The sequence below is a fragment of the Amyelois transitella genome, chromosome 21 (assembly GCF_032362555.1).
Source record: "Amyelois transitella isolate CPQ chromosome 21, ilAmyTran1.1, whole genome shotgun sequence".
In the NCBI taxonomy this organism is placed as follows: Eukaryota; Metazoa; Arthropoda; class Insecta; order Lepidoptera; family Pyralidae; genus Amyelois; species Amyelois transitella.
Genome location: NC_083524.1, coordinates 8,968,511 through 8,991,959, shown reverse-complemented (window position 1 = coordinate 8,991,959; position 23,449 = coordinate 8,968,511). Strand labels below are relative to the sequence as shown.

Sequence of the window (23,449 nt, the reverse complement as noted above, 5' to 3'; positions counted from 1 at the left end):
CCAACTCCATTTCAGTTTGTGTCCGTTTGGTTTGCGCGACTGAACGCTGTAATCGCGGGGAAGATTTCCTACTGCGGACAATATTTTCCTCTCAGCCCGGGGTTTAATCCGGCATCAAACTAATCATCCCTGGCCTTTGAGAACTTGTATTATTTTCGGCTATTATTATGTGATGGAAAAGATAAAAATGGAACTTTTGCACAAATAAAGGGGAGCTAATTTTATGGAAAGATTTGTTCATAACGTTACCCATATATGCAATATTACGTCTGTAGTCCTTACGGGGTAGACATAGCCAAATTTTTAGAAAACATTCTAGAAGCTGAATCGTATCATGTTTTTAAGATCAGCACGGAAAGTTAATTCATTTTATTTATATTTTATTTTTATATAAAAAAGACGGATAGAGAGTTGCTTTAAAAAAAAATAAAGTATCCTTATGACGGCGTTGTACACATGTGTAAGTAAAAAAACTTGCCATTTCGTGATCTATGAAGCATCTATAGCGAGTGTGTGCGTGAGGCGTGTATACGAGTATACAAGTGTGCTGGCATACTATTGGTGTTTCAATTTGCCGTATAATAAAGCTCCGTCTGCCTTTTTTCTACGTATGTATATGATTTAAACTTTATGCACGTAAAATGTACTCAACGAGTTGACTTAATGCCACAAGGCATTTGCCTTTGATAGGAATGTAAGTACTTAGTAACTCTTCGTAACTTTTTTATCTTTAATTTTTAGGGTTCGATATTCAAAAGTCATTACCGTTTCGCTGTCATTTTGTTGTAAAACATATAATTCTTTAATTAGTAATTAGTAATATTTTGTTGTATTGTACCTACTAGGTATTGTCAGTCACAAAATAAATATTTGGTCAAATAAATCCAAGTCCTCATATACTGGGCTTCATATTTCTCTGATATAACAAAATGTCTACGACATACGACAGCCATGGGATATCTTTTTAACATAATAAATTTCCGTCAAAAATATATATGGACCGTCCCCAAACGCGAGGAGGGAAGCGACCGTAAAAATATTCACATAGGAATAATGAATGTTATCCGGTAGATGAAAGATGATGCAGCGTTTTACTACTAGCAGTTTATGTTTCCCTGGTAATAGCTGTGTAGTTAATGGTGGTAGACACTTGTGCAGAAATTTTAAAAATATCTCTTATGAGTTTCTAAGATATAATTTGAAACCTCTCATTGGCTCAATCAACTGATGTTTATGATATAAATTACATAATATTTTATTATATTTGTTGGATCATCGTAGCGTGTTCCCATTTGCACCCTCGGTTGTTATCATAATTTACACTTATACGCCTCTTTCTAGCAAAGTACCACTAGAACAGGGCCTTTTTTTGAAATTTCATCAAATGTGCTGTTTCCTGCCCTTTCCCTTCAACGTTCTGTTAGACAATCTCGTTTATCAAAAACGAATGGCATATTTTATTCATTTCATTATTTATTACAGGCGGTGGTGCTGCCACCTTTGGCGCGGTGGCCGTACGAAAATGGTTTCACGTTCACCACGTGGTTTCGTTTGGACCCGATCAACTCAGTCAACATCGAGCGAGAGAAGCCGTATTTATACTGGTAACTGTTATACGTCTATGCTTTCCTGGTAGACAAAGATTATATAAATCTGTCATAAATCGCGCTGAAGAAGATTAATTGCTCTGAAGAAACTGAAGAAGATATACAACTAGTTTTAACCGCAGATTCGCCCGCGTGTGTTTAGCCCCATCAAAAAAATAAACGACGAATTTAAATTTAACGCCATCTAACTACAAAAGCGACAAATGTAACGTCATCTACGAAAGAATACAGGATTTTCGCAAATCCTATTGGAACTTAAGGATTTTACCAGGATAAAAGGTTCTATCCTATGTCCTTCTCCAGAAACTATAATTATATATTATGACTAGCTTTCCGCCCGCGGCTTCGCCCACGTGTAATTCGGTTATATATAGCGTTTTTTAATGATCTCGACAGGGCTTTTTCTTCCACAGGCTGAAATCTTGTTACAACTGGAATACGCCGAGATTTATGGACCGATTTACGTGATTCTTTTTTTGTTCGGTAGAGTATACTTTCAAGTTGGTCCCGTTGTTACCTAGTCAGGATCTGATGATGGTATTCCAGGGAAATCAAGGGCAAACCTCAAATTTACAGGCAATTACGTTTTTGACAATTTCATAGATCTGTTTAAGTATTTGCGTCTGATAGTCATCATCCCATGTGAATGAGCTGATGATGGAAGGTACAACTCCTCAACGGTTAGGAGTTGAAAGAAAATTCTTACGAAGTTATACGTACATGTGAGGCTATTAGGTTGACCTGATAATAAAAAGTAAATCTCATTTACGTTAAGAATTTAGGTGAAAATGGATGCGGACAAATTTCGTCTCTTCACTTGTTTCCTTTTAGCTGTTTGTATGGGTAGTGTTAACACAAAATAGGGATTTAAAGGCGTGATGTTATTAATGTTATGCATGCATGTACATAATTATGTATGTTATTATGTATGTTAAAGAGACGACTGAAAGTTGTCATACAAAGTCTTTTTTTTTAAGGATGGAAAATCATCAAATGACCTCTCCCGCTCTGGGTGGAACGGAAGGGAGTGTCAGACTTTTACTGACTAAAACCCACCTCGTTCCTTCAGTTGCCCTTTGCGTTCCGGGGCCACGGTATCTCGTTAGAACTTTCCCGCAGCCCCGGCTCAGTTTATCCCGTTTCCCCCCCTTGGGGGTTGACATTTCAAAAATCCCTTCTTAGTGCTCACTTATGTTACTAAAGGAACCTCTGTTCAAAATCTCAGACTCCTATACCGAGCGGTTTCGGCTGTGCGTTAATAAATCAGTCACCCAATCGCACCCCCTAAATCACGATTGGAGGGTAGTTTGAAAAAACTTATAATGTCAAACATATTTACTTGCCTATGTACGTGTTCATGCCAAGTTTCAAGTTTATAAACCCAAGGAATAAGATTTTTCATAGAAACGTTTTTACCCCTTTTCCCCCCCTTGGGGGTTGAATTTCCAAAAATCCTTTCTTAGTGCTCCCCTACATATCCCAAGGAACCTACATTCCAAATTTCAGCTGTCTACGACCAGTAGTTTCGACTGTGCGTTGTCTGTCAGTCAGTCACTCAGTAACGGAAGAGTTTTAGTTTTCAGATTTATTTATTGCAAGTCACAAGTTATAAGTTGTTAAATAAATAGTAGGTACAAGTGACGCCCTGCAAGGGCACTGCAAACATGAGGGCAACTAGTTGCCACATTACTTACAAATTAAATTTGATTTACAGATTTTCGCTTTATTTGTAATAAAGAAATCAAAGTGAATTGGTAGGGAATTTATCGTCGAAAAATTCAGAAATATCATAATAACATTTACCTACGAGTAGATTTTTAAGATCTTTCGCAAATATAGGGATTTTTTTAATATTTTTTATATAATTCGGGATATGGTTATATATTTTTATAGCCATATGATGAGGGCTGGAAGAAACAAGTTTCATTTTAGTGATTGGTCTTTCTAGTATGTTGAGGTCTCTATTATTTCTTTTGTTTCTATTTATCCTTCGTATATACAGAGCCTCATGCTTCCTCACAAATTTGCATGCTTCTAGAATATATATAGATGTTAAGGTAAGAATTTTATGTTTTATGAAATATGTTCTGCAGGATGTCATCTGGTCAATATTTACGAGTATTCTAACGATTTTCTTTTGTAGCGTAAATATATCATTAATTGTACAAGAGTTTCCCCATATAACTATGCCATATGACAGTCTGGAGTGGGCATATGCATAATAAGCGGCAAGGCAGGTTTTTAGGTCAGTTACCCGTTTAAGTTGGTGTAATGCATAAGTAAAAGATGAAATCTTATTTTTTAGTTTCTGAATATGTGGTTTCCAAGTCATGTTGGTATCTAATTCGATCCCCAATAAGGTCGCCGTGTCGACTGTTTTTAAATTAGTATTCTTATAATTAAAATCCAACTGCAATGGTCTTTTTTGTGATGGTTTAAATTGTAGTAATTTAGTTTTATTTAAATTAAGTTCTAAGTTATGTGTATCCAACCAATTTATTATACTATCCATAGTAATATTTAATTTATTTTCTAGTTCAACTTCATCAGAACAGGATAGTAAAACCGATACATCGTCCGCAAAGAGTATGCACTCTTCTTTGATTTCGTCTGGGAGGTCATTGATGTATATGAGAAACAGAATACACCCCAAGACACTACCCTGCGGAATAGAGCCGGTGGAAACTGCTCTATTTGACCTTATAATTTCTATTTTACCCGATTCAAAGTTTGTATACCTAAGTTCGACGTGTTGTACACGTTTTTCGAGATATGATTTGAACCAGTTAAGTGCCGTGCCTCTAATTCCTGAATCAAATAATTTGTTAAGCAGAATATCGTGATTTACTCTATCGTAAGCCTTACTCATGTCTAGGAGGAGTCCTAATGAGTATTTTTTCTGATCAATGTTTTCGAATATTTTTAGTGTGAATTTATAAATCGCTAAGGTGGTGGAGAAATTTTTCCTGAATCCATTCTGATTTTCATGGAGCACGTTGTATTTTTCATAGAAGTCACTTAAACGTTTTACCATAGCCGATTCAAACACTCTCGCTGACGCCGGTAAAAGAGATATCGGTCGATAATTATTAATGTCTGTGGTAGGACCTTTTTTGTGTATGGGTTTGATTAGAGAAATTTTTAGCAAATCCGGAAATATGCCTTCAGTAAAGGATTGATTTATAAGTATAGTATAAGGGACTGTTAACTCATCAGCGCATTTCTTTAACAACATCAAGGGAATTTCATCTATTCCGAATGAATATTTATTTTTAAGGTTTTTCAATATACTATTTATTTCTTCATAGCTGGCAGGATTTAGGAACAAAGTGTTCAATACTCTAGATTTAGAAGGAATATTATTTTTTGACGTTACTTGGGGGCTCGTTTGTGTCTGAGATTTTCCGAAAGATAAAAAAAAGTTATTAAATTCTTCAGCTACATTTTTTGGTTCTTCTATTGTTTTATTGTTAGATAGTTTAAGCTTTATATTTTGTTTATTTAAATTGTTTTTATTCGTTTCTTCATTGATGATTTTCCACATACTCTTTATTTTATTGTCAGATGCCATTATCTTTTTTTTTATTTTTTTTTTTTATTTTTAAATTTTTTTGCCGTTTTAACTGTTTTTTTAAGTATTTTGCAGTACGTTTTATAGTTTTCTCTAAGAATTTTATCTTTTGTCTGTGATATTAATTGCCTTAATAGTCTTTTATTTTGACAGGATGTTCTAATTCCCGGTGTTAAGTAAGATTTTTTACATTTTGTTAGATATTTGATTGTTTTTTTAGGCATACTTTTATTTAAAATATTGCACATAATTGCATTAAAAATGTTATAATTTTCGTTTATGTTGTTGTTTTGGCTTAAAACTTGCACCCAATTAATTTTTCTTATTTCCTCTTTGAATTTGTTTATATTAACGTCATTAAATATTCGTTTCACCACCGAAAAATTTTTGGGGTTTTGATATAGTAGAGGTGTAGTGAAAATTACTCCCTTATGATCAGAAATACCAAACTCATGGACATCCGCTTTACAAGTCTGCCTGTTAAAATTTGTAAAAACTAAATCAATGCACCTAGAGGTAGTTTTTGTAATCCGAGTTGCTTCTTTTACCTTTTGATGGAATTTGAATAATGACATTAAATTACATAATCGACTACTTTCGTTTCTGTTTAGGAAGTTAACATTAAAATCGCCTGTTATTATGATATTTTTCATCTTATCCTTCTCATTAATCAATACTAGGAGCTTTTCAAGACTTTTAAAGAATACTTCGATTTCTCTATCACTATCAGGCCAGTACAAATTAATGATTAAAAGATTCAATTTAGGTACATCAATAGCACACGCTTCAAATATCATTTCAATTGATAGAGATGCTATATCAAGGCGGTGTGAAAATTCCAGTGTGTTTCGAACCAAAATACAAACTCCGCCGCCTTCACGCTCTTCTCGATTGTAAGATGCTCCCATATTGTAATTTTTTATGTACAGAAGTTTTTCCCTCTCCGCGTCCAACCAACTTTCAGTAATACAAAGAACATGCGCATCGTAATCTTCGATTAAAGCTTCAAGAAGGTGCTTTTTATTATTTATGCTTTGCATATTTTGTAGAAGAATAGTAAATTCAGTTGCGAAATGAACTATTTTTATCTATATGGGGCTTTGTAGAGTCGCTTCCTTTGGTAGAGTTATTCGTGCTAATGCTGTCTGACTTTTTGTTCTTGACGTCTATTCCATATTGCAAAGAGTTAGATGGTTGAATAGTTTGTCTTGAAGTATTTATTTCTTGTGATAGGTCTTTTTCGTAGCAGGAAACATACGCTTCACATTGATTACTCTTTGCGGTTTTCTCTACTTTTTTCCCATCTATGATCAAGTTATTATTTCTTATTATGGCGTGGTGCCCACTGCTTCTTGCATTCAGCAGCATCCTCTTCAGTTCCCTCTGTTCACGAAGAGCAGCTGTATCTAGGAATTCTGTAACGCTTACACCCGTACCTCTGAAATAGCTTGAATTTTCCAGAATATATTTAGTCATCCTTTTGCTAATAAGTTCTATTTTTATAGGCCTAGATTGGTTTTTCCTCCCTATGAATGAGATTTCTTCTATGTATCCGTTTAAATTTACATTCAATATTCCACCAAAAATATTTTTAATTCTTTCTATTATTTCATCTTCAGATTCCCAATGATGAACAGGTAGCCCATGCAGTACTAAATTTTTTTCCCGACTGTCAGATTGTGTAGGTTTATTCAATTTCGTGTTATCAAAATTTTCTTGTAGTTTTTTATATTCTTCTTTAATATTTCGGCATTCTTCTTCTAGCAGTGTTATTTTGATATTTACTATTTCTAAATTTTCTTGAGTTTGTACCCGTATTTTATTTTCTATTTCTTGATGTAAATCATACTTTAAATCTGCAACTGCTTTTTTTATTTCCTCTTGAACAGATATTCTTAAAGCCGATAGCATATAATTATTATTTTCTTGTAATATTATTTTGAAGTTTCTTAGCGTCAGTAGATCGTCATCTTTACAATGGTATAAAGTTTTTGTATTTTCAAATATAGATTCGTCGCTCATTGGTGCAATTGTATTCCCCTGGAGAGAGTTCGCCGAGAAATCCTCTAGTTCAGAGCTATCTTCTTTACAGTAGGAGATTTTTTTCCTTATGGTAACATTTGAATCAGAAGTGACTGGATCTATTGATGTAATTGGGTGGTCATTTGCCAAGTTTTGTTGTATAGGTGGGTTTTCCCGATTTTTGGGCAAAATAGGGGTGTTGCTATTACCAACTTTTGGTTCTTTGGACCTGCAATAGTGGCATTTCCATTGTTTTTTGTGTTCTATAGTCATGGTATTATAAAATCGACCCTCACTAACATTGGCGCATTCAAGGTCAAAGGTTTGGTGACACAATTGGCAGGATAAAAATCGCCTGTCAGGTATAGATTGTTTACAACCTGCGCACAGTAGCGCCATCTTTGGGCAAGTAGCTAAATGTCTAGGGTTTATATATCTGCTGGGTGGTTTTCGTTCCGATGTATACCGCTAGATGGCGTGGTGTACAGTATTGATTAGTTATTTAGGATGTCACGAGATGGCAGCACAAGTAATATCAATACGTAGTGCAGTTGCTTAGTCACCTTATCATTGAGGTTATAACAATATATAAATTTGTACCTTATAGGGATGGATACTTTCTTTGTTCTGTACAGCTAGGACGTACTCCTCGCTTTCTGCTTCAGGTGTTCAAATGTATCTCGTGCGTTTATCAGTGCTGGTTTATGGGTTTGCATAATCCACAATAAAGTGATGTATTCCAATGTAAATATGAGCTTATTTTCGTAGATAACACTTTCACCTCAGTATTGTATTATTAATTTTAGATTAAGCTTATAAAAGCGGGAAGAACTTATCGCGTTATATTTTTAAAAATTAAAAATGTCACAGCTTTATGTTTACACTGGCAACTAGCGCCATCTCCCCGTTTTATATATATAGATAATTCAAGAAGATTAACAAAACAAACAAAAATACTTACTTTCGCATTTATAATATTAGTTGAGATTCCAACAGCAATTTTAATACTGTAAGAAATTACGTCTTAAAGTAAATTGCACTAATCTCAAATAAATCACTGAACTTTCTTACAATTAAATCTGTATTGTTCATAAAATTTCGTATCTATTAAGCAAAACTTCAACACTGTCGGATTACGAAGTTTCAGTACCTAAATAAAGTTAGTTGTTCAGGTGATTAAACATTCGAGTTCAAGTATCGCCGAGTTCTAAGTAAATGTGTGTTCGCAGCTTCAAGACTAGCAAAGGCGTGGGTTACACGGCCCATTTCGTTGGCAACTGCTTGGTTCTAACTTCCATGAAAGTTCGAGGCAAAGGGTTCCAGCATTGCGTCAAATACGAGTTCCAGCCTAGGAGGTGAGTTTTGTATCGTTAACTCTAATTGCTCTGTTTGATTTATGTTCTCCCGATTAGTTTGGTATTATCTGAAAGTAGTTAAGGAACCTTATATTTTTCAATTCAGTTTTTCAGCAAATCAGTATTTCATGTGCTTAATAACGTTCGATGTAGTTTTTTTAAAAAAAGTCATGATAATTACACCTCTTTGTCTGCGTAAAGATATCTATTCCTAGGCATTATAAACATTGTTTTTTTATTTATGAACTTTAAAGCTTTGAAATATGTATGCAACTTAGCGAAATAAAAAAAAGATGACTTATAAATATAAAAAATACGTAGAAGTTAAAAAAATTCGTACTTAATTAAATTAAATTCCAAATTAACCAAACGTTGATGCCTTTCAATTATATGTTATGGATGTGTATAGTCTGTTCATTAAGATCATTATTCCTCAGGTGGTATGCAATAGCAGTGGTGTACATATACAACAGATGGACCAAGAGCGAGATCAAGTGTTTGGTCAACGGCCAGCTAGCCTCCAGTACGGAGATGGCGTGGTTCGTCTCGACCAATGACGTAAGTAGATGATTTTCTTTTTATGCAAAATTGCGGCAAGAGTACATAATTGAAAGTTATGATAACCCTTTGACGCCTATAGACTAGATAACACTGAACGTTTAAAGAAAAAAAATGTACATTATTTACTATAAATGTTTAGAAAAATTTAACATTTGGCAATTTAGATATATAAGTATTCAAAAGTTGAAGATTTTCTGGCAGAATTAATATAACAGATATAAAAGCAAATTATTAAATCCCGTCGGATTTGAAAGCATATCTCGCAAGGTAGTTTATAAGCTCTTCATGCAACTCCTTAATCCAGCTTCAAATACCAGGCGTTCATGACTGGATAGCGTTTAGCATAATATATTTCGTTATCTACGACGAACATTCTCATTCTGCAAGTTGTGTGTTCGAATCGTCACGTACGTGTCGTTAGAAGCAATTTATTATAAGAAATGCCATGCAAATTTTCCCGGCTGTACCAGAGTAACATGATAATACAGGAATTAGGAGTTGGAAAGTTGGGGATAAGGTGAAATGTGCTCAGGGAGAACATTAATCTTCGTTATTTGATATCGCTTTTGCAATATCGCTACAGTGGGCTTGCCGACATGGAAATGATAGTAACTAAAATTGTAGAGAAAATCCATAAAATTTACTCAACATCTTATCGCCTTATCGCAGTTGATGAGAACTATAAACGACATTTAGCGCACTCAAAATATAAAAGTGGAAAATTGCGATAAATAAGCGATGGCGGATCATTATTATCCTTACACAATGTAATCAATGTGTACCTAAACAGTGTTCGGTTACAAGTTTGTAGGAACTACTATAAAGCCATTACCCCGATCGTGCTAAACACCAGTGAGAAATTGAGCGGATAGTGCTTATGTATGAATATTCATGTCAGTTATGCAAGTACGTGTGCTTGCATAATAAACCGCCTAGTTGAATGCACTTGAGACTATTGCATTGTGAAGGTTTTCATAGGTTCTATCAAGGTCTTCTTGTTTATGAAATCTTATTACTTTTTTTTACTCTGCCTACCCCTGGTTCTGGCTGCACTGTGAATAGTAAAACCCCAGGGTCTCTAAACGAACGAAAACTCCATTCAAGAATGAGAACGTTAGGGTGAAGGAAGGGGATTTAATACTCTTAAGCTTAGATCTCAGCTCTATAGAGAGTTCCTCTTGTCAGGTCTTTCTGTCATTTGAAAACATAGATAAATACTTTTCGAGTCCTGGGCACTGGCGTATCGTCTTTTGTGTTGCCTGTTCTATTAAGATTTTTTTTTAAATAATTACTTTGCTACACTTAAAAAAATATTCCGCCGCTTATGGCAATTGGAAGGAATACAGAACCCAGGAGATGTTCCCTATATATAATAATAACACAGATCCGTTCACAATTTTTGGTCATATAATGTTATCTGTTGATCAATACACATTATAAGAATGTACCATATCAGTTGATGATGCACTGTCAAATAGATCGTAGCACGGAACCGACCGGAGGCTAATTGTGGCCGCTTGGTTTGATGCTCATTTACTATGCCCGTTGTGTTGCATTCGTAATTACTGTTACGGGATTCTGGCAGGAATGACGTGTAACCGAAAATTTTGTAAGCTCTTACATTATTTTTCTGTTCGGTGTCCCTTTAATGAATGAAAATGAATAAAAATTTTAAATTTTGAATTCTGATGCGGTACACATAACGTCCATCCAGACATTACAGGAAATCACTTCCTTTTTTGGGATACTCTGGTGATCAAACCTAAACATCTCAACCCAGCTGAACGTTCTGAACAAACACGCTTCAAACACGTGATTGGAACCCAATAAAATAAAGTATAAAAATTGTTGTATATAAAAAATTTTCGGCATCAAGAAGATAATACATGGAGATAAATCTGCATAACGCTATGACGTATTGGTTCAATTACGTGGAGATTTTGTGGAGAGCGCGGTAACGGGGACGGCACTCTGTCGTCGTAACGTGGGGAATTACCTCGCGAAGGGAACGTGTGGGGCGAGGAAAGAGCGATAAGCGGCTAGAGAAGAGCATAAAACTATATTTTTTTTTCATTATCACGCATCTTTGGTATATTAGGCCCAACTGTTTTTGAATATAATAATATTGAACTTGCCCTTTTTTTAAAGCAGTCATCTTTATTTTTATACGTCGTGTAGCAGATATGTTGCTCATCTTTATGGGTTTGTAACTTTCACCACACGCCAAAGGCGTTGTTATAAAAATTCTTGAGACTCGCTTATCCGTAATTCGGTAAACTCGACGTGTTCGCACACTTACCGGCGCGCCGGCGGTTCCATGTGAAAAATCTTTATCATAAAAGATGCGCCCGCAACGGTTTAACACTCGGAACGCGTCATTGAGTTTCTGTAAAGAGCATTTTTTATTGAGTATGTTAAACGAATGATGTTTTGATGGGATAAAATACATATTTAACTTATTATTGCGAAACGTTATTATTGCGAAAGGTCAATTTACGCAACGGGGTGCCGCTTTCATTTTTGTAAGTATATTGGATTTCGATGAAGGCAATGTAATAAAATCATACCTAGGGTTGTAATTGTTATCTATAGATAACAAATGCTCTATTTCTTTACTTCGGCAAATTTATTTATAAATACGACAGGTTTAACATTTCCGAAATAAAAAAAGGTAAGTTACGTGCGCGTTTAATAGGTAGGTAATTGTAGTATTTATTAATAGTATAAAGCAATCTTTATGATTTAAAATAAGGTGAAAGCGAAGGCGAATCTTCGTTATTTGAATTAAACGATTGATTGATGAAATTTTCTTGACTAGAACTTAATAACTTGATTTTTTAAGTTATGACCCATGTTTAAACTTTCAGTCCTAGTGACTACGGTGAATAATTTAAATTACTCTGACCTTACTTAATTGCCCGCGGTAACATTATTGAGTTTTTATTGTAATTAAGTTTCAGTGGAAAATTTGCTTCTCCCAGTTTTTATGAAACATTGTCCCCGGCTGTACAATCTTATGCAAATTCTCTTTTGTTTTGTTTTTAAAATTGGGCTCCTTTATTAATTTATGTTATAAATGTTCGCGGGCAGCGTAACATTCCTTTCTTACGATTCCATTTTTTTTTTTGATGAATGTTTCAATACTTTATGAACTGCTGAATATCGCGTTTCTTAAAAATAAAGTTAGCAAGAAAAGTGCTAATTAGAAAGCCTTATTAGTTCATTCTACCATCAGTCTGTCTTACGAGTAAGTTTGTATCCCTGCCTTCTTTAAAATAAACACTTGTAAGACAAATCGTTGTTTATCAGTGTAAAGAACGAATTTTTTTATTCTTTTTTTTCTACTTTTATTGATATTTTGTTCATAATTATTTACATGGAGTATGTTATTCTAGCCCTTCGACAAGTGCTACATCGGCGCAACAGCGGAGTTGGACGAGGAACGAGTTTTCTGCGGGCAAATGGCCGCCATCTACCTTTTTGGGGAGGCGCTTACTACGCACCAGATCTGCGCTATGCACAGACTCGGCCCGGGGTATAAGGTAAGCTCTTTTGTGTTTATGATCTCCTGATACTTTGTGGTTTATGCGGTGCCATAAAACACCTCTTCATTGAAATTTGCCAAGTTTGTTTAAATCTTTGTATGAACATTTATTTGTGAAAGTATTTTTTATCTCTTATAGATTCTAATATTCTTTTCAGTACTTTATTATCCAAGAAAATTAATGTCAGGATTCAATAAATTATTTAATTAAATATCAAAAAGATATTTTGTACAGACTTAATTAAAATTTGTTTAGAACTAGACTAGACTAGAAAAAAGACAAAAAAAAAATTTGAATTTTAACTATCGTTTCTGTGTTGAGATTATCTTCTCTTATCTCGTATTGTAAACAAAGTTTTTTAAAAGATTTTTTTTGATACATATCTCCATAGGTAACTTAGTAGTTTAAAGAACACATTTATTATTCTGATCACGATATAACCTATCTTTGTATGAGTTCAGAAATATATTTCAAAAGTCAAACTCATACGATACTGCCACTGTGTACAGCTGTTTACATTTCATTCAAAGTTTGAAATGTAACACAAGTTGTTTAAAATTTTGTAAGCGGAATTTCCATTGTGCTACAGCGGAAGAGTAAATATTCAAACTTCACATACCTAATTGAAAATTCAAGAATATAAATAAACGTTTATCAAGGTAAAGATATTTTTGATATCAAAAGATTGGTTGCGAGAGATTTAAAAAATTTTATTGTCTAAAGTTTTCGGAATCTGTGTTAAGACAGATATTAATTATTATGCTATTATTAGAGTTAAATTTGTAAACTTTTTTTCCTGCTAACCCTGGACAGAGTCAATTTCGTTTCGACAACGAATGCAACATCAGTTTACCGGAGAACCATAAAAGGGTGAGCGAGACTGCTGCGCCGAAGCTTGACAATGCTGATCAAACCCCGCCTGATCCCGAAACAAGTCCCGAAATCCCCGAATCCCAACCCCCTGATAACGCTTCGCCTTCTGAAGATACCAGGATTGCAGAACCTGAAGATGCTTGCGTAGTTGTTAAAGAAGACGCGACTCCTCGAGGCCGGCGCATGGCGGACGAAGCGAAAGAAGTGGCCGCAGCGCATGCGTCCCTGCTCGTAGATATTGAAGCATGCAAGCGTGTAAGCATGTCGCGCCGCTCGCTCTTATTATTTTTTATATGTTTGTCTCGCTTATTCTGTCTAGACGATAAAGTTTTGTCCACCACTAGGCTGTGTTTTTAATTTTTCACGTGCATAATGGTAATATGTGTCTGCTATTGTCTGTGTGGTGCCAGGGTCAGTTCCGATTCGACGCAGAATGTCACGTTCCGTTGCCGAGCAGCGATATCAGGGAAGACACCTTCGGTGACCTCGTCCACGATCCTTCGCAGAACATTCACGACGTAAGACAGTCGGTTAATTGGTGCATTGGGTTGCGTATTCACTAACTTTATGGTGTCCTGGTAAATTGTGATACCATGGTGGTTGCAGTTGCATGCGGTGTTCTTTTAGGGGCAAAGATTAGAATAATTTCAATTTTAAGTCTAAGTGGAATCAACATAAATATAACTTACCTATCTTTCATACACGAGTTCTTTACTCCATGTTCATTGTAATTGTAGTGGGTAATCATTATTTGATACACACCTGTCTTCGTAGAGACCGCGTCTGAAACAATACTGTATAAAGTAAAGTTGCGACATTTCACATAGGATAGGACATTGATTAGGATAACGGTAATGCGATAAATGATAATTCAAGCCTATACCCAATTTTTCAATTCATTATTTAGAACTTAGGCGAAAGTGGCTTTTCCTTCTAAGATACGACATAAGAATTTTACAAGTTGACCTCATCAAGGTGAGAAGTGCGAGCCGGTTCAGATGGGATATTCCCTTAATCAATTACTGTCATTCTGAAACGCCCGCAAAGCCAAAAAGGGCAACTCCTCATTTGTCTACGGGAACGCCCCGGGCCGACCAGAAACCTATTGCCTTGGATTGACCAACTTTTAGGTACAAATTCACAACTTCATTAGTCCTAAATAAATAATGGGTTTCGACCCGCCGATTTGTTGTTCTTCGTAAATACTGTTACGGTTTCCGAACGCCCTTTTCTATATCTTGTTATAAAAGATTTAGTGTACACCGAACCTTTCGCCGATAGCTTCAATGCTTAATGAGGCAAATGTCTTATCTATTCACTTTCTCTTTTTCAATGGTAAATGATGGTAAAATGGTTCAATGGAAAGAGATGACAAATATATAATTATATGCCTTGTCATACATAAGGGGGTAAAACGTCCCCGATTCGTTTAAGGTACTTACGTTCATTTAGACATATAGGCCTATCCCTTACATCGCTCCCATTTGCACGCTAGCTGGACACTGAAATTACCTAAATTGACAATGTGACGAGGGCGCAGTGCGAAATAGTAACACTTTCCGTGAATTCTCGACGTTTTCACAAACGTCCGAATTTCGGACCGTTTCAAACTATGTCCCCAATGCGACATTCCAGATACGGTATTTGTACAAGGGTTTGCAAGTTGGTAACTGGCTGGAATTTTGGCACATATTGGAACATATTGGGCGTTTTATATATATTTTTCGAAGTTTAGGTAAACCATTGTGCCAAAATATCCACGTAAATAGATAAAAATATGACTGACTGACTGTCTGATAGATTAATACACAATGAAAGTTACCCGGAGTAGGAGATCTAAAAAAAGATAACGATTTTGTGTGCTTCTTATTATTAGGTATAAACTTTATAATTTTTTGAGCCATAAATACAAAAATATGTTTAGTCATGCGTGAGTCCTTACTGTAACTAACTTTAATAAATGTCTATTATTAATATTTAATATAAAACAGCTATATATGAATTAACTTAAATTTTATACCACAATCAAATTGTATAAGGCCTTTAATATAAGTGATAATGAGTTTTCGCCCACCTGCCCGCTGATTAGTTTAATCTCCTCACGCCTGTGAGACCCTGGTATCTCATGAATATGCTACCAGTAAACCGGTTTTATTATTTTTAGGGGCGTAATTAATTGGTAGAAATTTAAACGAGATTTTGCAAGAACAGTTAAAAATGAAGGGAAAATGATTTGGAATTAAACAATGGAGATAAAATTTGTAATTTTGTAGTACTCGACGTTATAATTAGTGACCGTTTCATTATACCGTTTAGGTATTTTGAGAGAAACGACTAATGATACTTGATTCACTACAATAGGCCCAAAATGCTTAAATATCTCTACATCTTTGAAGAAAATTTTGTCGTTTTAGAAGATAAAGATGTCGAATACTTCTCAACACTTACACGTGCCATACCTACAGCTAAAAGTGGCTCGTGTATTAGTAAAAGCCTCTGAAACACCTGAAATATTCACCTTCCTGCCTATGCTCGCCTGGTATTCGGAACGCTTTTTCTTAAATATTTATCATACTCGCCGGTTAAGTACTCTATCGGGGCTTATATTTTTCTTCCATTTTATGCTAGCTACACATGTTTTATGAATATGAGTTGGGAAATTTTCATTTACTAGGTACATATTTTTATGAACCTGGTTTTACATACGTACCTACATATATCACGTCTTCATCCCTTACGATAGGGCTCCACTCTGATAAAGTCACTATGGTCACGTTTAGTTGGATGTCTTAGTAATAATAAAATTGAGACTCCTATAGAAAAAAAAGGTTGTTAGCATGGTTTTGCCTGATTTTTCATTGCCGTCATTACGAGAATTAAATACTCACCATTATACATCCTTCTTAATACACCTTAACCTTTATTATGAGAGTTAAGGTCACTTTATTTCCAAAGTTTGTGATTCCGTTGTGCGAAAATCCACGTAATTGGACTTCGTAAAGAAATTACGCACAAATTAAGCCAATAAAAAGTTTTAGTATGGCAACCGCGTTAGACTTTTACAAAGGTCAGGTTGCGATTTTCTTTTATATTTTTTAAAAATTATTCTTAGTCGCCTAGCTCAGGTTCGAGATAAGTGCCTTAGTTGATATTTGATTCTACCTATAAGCTAAATACATAATTAAGTAGCATCAAAAGTGAATGTTCTAAAACAATTACTGGGATCACCAAACCTTAAATTTACTCATACAAATAGCATAAAAATTTGTAATATACATACAATAATACAAAAATCACACCTTTTTTCCGGAGGGGTAGGCAGAGACCATATCCATATGGCGTAAGAAGTGGAACTTATTACGTACTTATTTCGCTTCATCCACATTTATTACGCTCTTTAAGCAAACTCGTCGGTTCTGGGTACTCTTGACCTGACCTTTTGCCAGAACGTCTCCGATTTGATCAAGAGTACGTTTATAACTTATCCATAAGAATTTATCGTCCATCGTTTGATTGTTATTGGTTGTATACGCAATTCACGGTTAAGTTTGTCCTTTCTACTTAATGCTCCCTAAGGAATATACGTTACTACTATATGCAAAATTTCAAATTTCTATTACGGCTTCTGTTTCTTGTTATCACTCACTCATCATCAATTTACACTCAGAGAGGCCACATTAAGTTGTCTAAGTGATAAAATATAAATTCAGAGATATCATCTTGAATAAGAATCGCAAATTTACTCACTCAACACGTTGTCTCATTAGCCTATCACAACTGCTCAATAATGCTTTACTTCTTTCTTTCCGGCAATTATGACCAGTAAAACTTGAATATTAACTTATTTTCAAGTTATATTTCGTTTCAATGTTCCTTTCAGAACACTTTACCTTCAATTTCAGCATTTCTCTGCAAAAAGTTGTTAACTCGAGTCTTCAGACTTATCGCAAGTACAAAACGCTTTCTCATTCAATGATTTAGAACAAGATTGAGTGAGCGTTTTCAAACTTTTCTACGAACACGGAATCCTCTTTGTAAACGTCAATACTATATTGGGATGGTCGATATTTTTTTCGGGAGACAAACTTCCTACCTGAATATTTTCCTAGTTATTTACTTACTAGCCTTCGTCTGCAATTTAAGTTAGATTTAGATATCCATACAGCAAAAGAATTCCTTCCAGAAGATCTGTGAATTTGCAAAAATTATAAAATTAAGCCTCTTTCAGTCAAGCGAAGGTAGATAGTCCTACATACTTTGCTTCATCCTTTTTCATCAATCGTTTCATGCTAACTCGTCGTTTAGAGGTATTACAGACTGATCTTTCACTATAAACTTTTCCACTATGATGAATAGTATAAACCGGTAAAACCAACATCAAAACATGAATTTTCTAAAACTCTTGCTTACTATATTTACCAACAGATAACGTCACAGTTTGCAAACACAATCTCAGTAACTAGATGCAAGTTTTAATATTACATAAGTCAAGGCATAAAGTTTGCGACTTTAGGAGTAGGTTTGTTCCTTTTGGTACTTTAAATTTAGAATATTTATCCATAAATTTTATAACTGTTTCATTATTCAGTGTTGATGACTTGACTAACAGACAACAATATAAGAGTATATTTGCCCAACACAAAAAGTACTGTACTTGTATCCTCAATAACTTTATTAATTTTAGACCCCCAATAATTTTAGACTTGTTTTTGTGAGCCAAATTATTGTAAAATGTTATAAACAAACATAATGAAACGAAAAACAAACATTATGCCGAAGGCAATTTATGTTTACTTCAGAAACAAATAGTATATTTATATTTGATTTAAATATGTTTAATTTAAAAGAATTTTTTTAGGTTGCCGGAAATAAAATATTTAGGTACATTGTCATACACAAAGCAGCAGTATCTAAAAAATTATAAAGCTTGACCAAAAGTGTTGCCGACAGCCATTCCAATTTTAATGAATATAGGTTTAAACTTATTTTTTTGACTAGAAAAAAGTAATTTGAAAAATAGGCTTTGTGACCACATACCATTTTTTTTAATTACTTTTTTTCTAGTTGATGAAAAATATTTAAACATTTTTATTCACAAATTGACGGACCAAGAAAATAAATGTACGTTATCCCGGTAACGTAGGACGCAACGGAGTTAAGTGCACTCAAGTTTGCGCTAGATTATTCCAGGAAGTCTGGAAGTGAACGTACTGTCCCGGGATAATGGCTTGGAAAGTAAACTGCGGATACTAGGGTATAATAAAGCCAAGATGGTAAAAGATACGCGATAGATTAAATACTCTGTTTAAAAAATAAACTTATAAAATTTTACCGTAATTAAAGAATATTCAAATTTTATTTTAGTTGGAATCGAGCTAATGAGTTGAATGTACTCATTATCGCGATCGATTCCATTATTAAGCCAGACTGACTCTGTCTACCCCGCAAGTGTACCCTGTGATTATGTGTATGTATTAATTAATGTGGCAACAATCTTTTAAAAATTAATATGAAGTAATTTAAGAGTCTAGGAATTCTCATTTATACAATAGTAAGTACTTAGATGCCGAGTTGTTAAAATAAGATCACGATGACTCGACGGATGCTTAGAAGACGCTAAGTTTGCGAAACACGCGGAAAAAGCTCCACCGGCGATTTGTACTTTCGGAACTCGAGCTTTTTTTGTCCAAGTCCTCGGAAGCTTTGTTCAGCGGAAGTTTTCTCGCACAAAAGATACCTTTTATTAGATACAAGTTATTGAATTGCGATTTTTCCCTTTTTTTGTGTGGAGTTGTGAAGTTGCGTGCGGAAATGTTATTGAAGACTTTGATGATTTAGTGGAAATTAACAATTTCGATTGGGAATTCTATTCGTCTTACATCTGATGGGTCCTGATCCAAAAATGGGAACACATATTCGCACTAATTATAAAGAGAAAGGATATAAAGAGAAAATATTTGTATTTTTGTATGTTTGTAACGAATAAACTCAAAAATACTGAAATGACGGTCACGAAATTTTGCAGAGATATAGAATTGACCATCGAGAGTAATATAATATACTATATTTTGTTGACATTTCCTACTTGACCGAAGCGCCACGCAATACCTAGTAAATAATGTCGTTATAATTACGTCGGCTGGATGGCTTAGTTATGGAATTGAGATTCAGATAGTGGCAGGTTACTGGCACATCGCCTTAAAGAAGAAATCCACTAGAAATGGTTATTTTGTGGAGTGATTCAGTCCGACCTCTTTTAATAGAAACACAATTTAATACAAACATTAGCTTGGATCGTTATTGTCACACTTTGTGAAAGTAAAGTTCTGAAGAACGTTCTGAAGAAAAGTCACATCAAGCTACTTATACCAACCGCTTTCATAAAATGACAGAAGATTTAGATTGAAGCAAAAGAAGAATGTAGGGATCTTGGTAAGCGCATGTTACCTATATCTGCCTTTTCCTCCGGAAAAGAATCGTGGTTTTGTGTTTGTATGGATGTGAACTGTAAAGTCGTAATGATTTACCATTAATGCAAGCAATAATAATATTGCAATAAATTGACGGTAGTCGCCGTGTTTATGTTTATGTTTACCCTTTTGGTCCGGTAACCGAACACCAGTCGGCTTTTAGTACTTTGAATATAGTCCACTCGCCGCTGTATTGCGGACGCTGAAGGGTTAAACCTAGGGTTGATAATTTTTGGATGATAACGCGATATTTCGAGACCTGTCATAGTACTACATTTGGAGAAGATTGTATGTATATGTTCCATTCATTGGTTTCTCGTCAAAGAAGTATAAAAATTATCCCCGGTTAAAAAACTACTATGTAACTACTAAACTTTTATTTTTCATCTTCTTTCTTCACCAGACTCTCAAAGTTTGAAAAATGCAGGTTTAGAAGAAAGAGGGAAATCTTTGCAATTTGGTCTTCGCCGTTTGATAACAGTCTCACTTTCAGATTGACTAGAAGAGAACTATTGTGATACTCATACTACAGTTTAAAAAAACTGTTTTTTGGAGCCATCATTTGAAATACCATACCCGATTGATACATCATTAACACAATAATATTTAGATTTAAGGTTTTTTAATTGTAAATAACATCGCATGCACGTTTCAATTTATAATTTCTATATTTACTGAAATTTTCGGGCATCCATAGTATGAAGCAGTAAATAGTTTTAGGTTTACCCATTAGTAAATATCTATTTTTTTTATTTATATTCCTTTTATTATATTGTGTCACCCCTAACCAACCACGTGAAGCGTTGTCTTAACCCGTCTGCCGGCAGCCCGTGTTAGTAATGTGATCGTTATAACATTTGTTTGTTTATTTTGATGTAATGTTGTTGTCCCGTCTGTTTATTCGCATGTAACTTTGATGTTTGTTTTCTACTAGTGGAATCTTGTGGGAACACTTTTGTGGGATAATGTTGCATTTTTGATTGTAAACTCCTTCGTATTTCTGATAGCTTAGTATTTTAGAAAATATGATAATTAATCTTTCACCTATCTTTTATTGCAAATTATGACTAGTCTAAAGGTTCTAACATCATTTGCATTATGAATTCTAAGTGCACTCAATATTTGACCACCTTGAGACTTAATATTTTGAATAAATGGAAAACAAACAATGTAGTTAACTGGGTTAATTGGTTTATTGTGTAAGCTAATTGGTTTGTCCTTTGTTTAAATATATTTATTTGCATGGTTCTGTAAGGCTTTCATATGTTGGGCTGTGAGCATTTGCTATAAAGAAAAGAATTTGTAATATTGATCAATAGATTAAATAATGAAAAAATAATAACTTTAACCACTTTAACACACGATTCATTATTTTGCTGAGCACTTGAATTGATTGTAAATATAAGTAAAAAAGAGGTAAACTTAATCGAATTAACCCTTTTTACACGAACAGGTGCTATACGACGGCAAGCTGTCATCTGCAATAGTTTTTATGTACAACCCGGTGGCAACAGATGGCCAACTATGCCTGCAGTCGGCGCCGAAAGGGAACGTCTCATACTTCGTGCACACTCCTCACGCTTTAATGCTCCAGGTAATAACCGCCTAGTAGTTTATACTACCCTGGTACCTGTGGGAATGAATAGATGAAATTTTAAAATTTTGCCCCACCGTGAGAACTTTTCCGACACAACCATGCTTTGCTCCCATGAGTACCAGAGCATCATAAGGATTTAGTAGTTATTCGGAAATTCCACCACAGAATGTTCCCACGATTGATCGGGGGTTGGAGGCAAAAAGTGTGGATAAAAAATATTTTTAACGGATTTTTACTATGTAAGAACTTCTACTTAGTTCTGAAGGCTTAGTATATGTGGGAACGAAATTGCATAATGCACAGATGAAGTTTTTTCAAATATACTTTTGATATTTTTGAATTTGAAATTTGAATTCTGAGTATGTAAAACACATATAGAAGTGATAAACACAAGTAACGCACACTCGTATGAGTATTTAATTTTTTTGATATGAATTTTATGTTAATACAATGTTTGTAGGAGGTGAAAGCGGTGGTGACGCATTCGATCCACAGTGCTTTAAATTCCATCGGAGGGGTCCAGGTTCTGTTCCCGCTTTTTGCGCAGTTGGACTTTCCCCATGACGCTCCGACCACAGATCCCAAACGAGACCCTATGCTTTGGTAAGTAGAAGCAATAATATTAAAATGTCAAAGAATCCTTAGAAGTGGATAAACATTAGTAACTAAGTTTCTAAACTTAGTCGTTGCTGAGAAAGAAAATTAAAAAAAAAAAATATAAAAAATATCTTCCAATAACAATATAAAAAGAAATCATGTTAGTAGCACTTTCAATGCTGGTTTTAGCAGAAACTGAAAATAATGGGTCAAGAACAATTCTAATAAGATAAAGATTGCTTTTATTACTAGCTTATTTGATTCTAAATTCACTATTTTGTTAAAAATTGTCTTTTGCCCGTGTAACACTTCTTCCCTGGTAGCCATATAATATTAAAGTTTAATAATTAAAACTAAATTTCAACTTTGCTGCTTAAACTTATTCCCATAGCATCCAAAATTAAACTTTTAGTTTCGAAACAGGTGAAAAGGACCCGTGAATACGAAACAAAGTTTATGTTTACAAGGAGTTTGTTTAACTTTAACTAAATCGGTTTGAATTTTAGTGTGAAATCATGAATCGTTGATGTGTTTTGACTCTTGGTCGATTGATTTTAACATTACTTTGATTTTGTTAAAAGACCCGACAAAATCTTAAACCTAATGCTATCAGTCTAGCATTTTGAATTAAATCAAAAGCATTCACAACTGACATATTTCAGTTCAATAAACTCGATGCCTTTCACAGAATTTGCAAGCCCAGCTCCAAAGCCATTCATTAATATTCCTACCAGCTCCCGATCGTATTAACCGCCTAAATGCACTTTCACTGTCGGCTCGCAATCGCCTCCGAAACTGTTCGCACTCCTACCGGCGTCGGTTAATAGCTGTGAACTAACTCCTTCCAACTCCTAATTGCCTGGTGTCGACTCCGCTTAGACTAGTAGATTTATTGGCGACATTTTGTGGCAAAATTTATAGGGATAGAGGGTTGCGGATGCGTCGTTATTAAATTATTTTAGCTACTAAATCAGGTACGCATTATTTAATATCACGAATATTTACAATGATGACAGATACAGTAAATGTTTTTATATAATACTCGTAACTGGTTTTTACCCAAAATCACTTTCATATAAATTTTTGAGATTCCGTGTTTCGTATCAATAGATAATTGTGTCAATGATTCTAAGAATTTATAACTTTATATCAAATGGATGGGTTTGTTAAGAGTAATTAATGAATGGATATCGGTTAAGGATATCAGTCATCATCATCTTCATGGATACACTCTTGACAGAGTGCCCGTGG

General features: G+C 34.6%; 1 protein-coding gene across 5 annotated transcripts in view; it reads left to right on the top strand.

The window, feature by feature from the left end:
* The window catches only part of LOC106140510 (neurobeachin), a 457,176-nt gene that overhangs the window by 247,859 nt on the left and 185,868 nt on the right, over nucleotides 1–23,449 (top strand). For 4 of the 5 annotated variants that reach the window (XM_060950434.1, XM_060950436.1, XM_060950435.1 and 1 more), the window contains exons 6-12: nucleotides 1,483–1,604; nucleotides 8,430–8,555; nucleotides 8,993–9,113; nucleotides 12,512–12,658; nucleotides 13,475–13,789; nucleotides 21,458–21,598; nucleotides 22,062–22,204. In XM_060950434.1, coding sequence (XP_060806417.1) covers nucleotides 1,483–1,604; nucleotides 8,430–8,555; nucleotides 8,993–9,113; nucleotides 12,512–12,658; nucleotides 13,475–13,789; nucleotides 21,458–21,598; nucleotides 22,062–22,204 — 1,115 coding nt within the window. Of the gene's footprint in view, nucleotides 1–1,482; nucleotides 1,605–8,429; nucleotides 8,556–8,992; nucleotides 9,114–12,511; nucleotides 12,659–13,474; nucleotides 13,790–13,944; nucleotides 14,053–21,457; nucleotides 21,599–22,061; nucleotides 22,205–23,449 lie in introns of all 5 variants that reach the window. The other variant, XM_060950437.1, reaches the window with a different exon arrangement.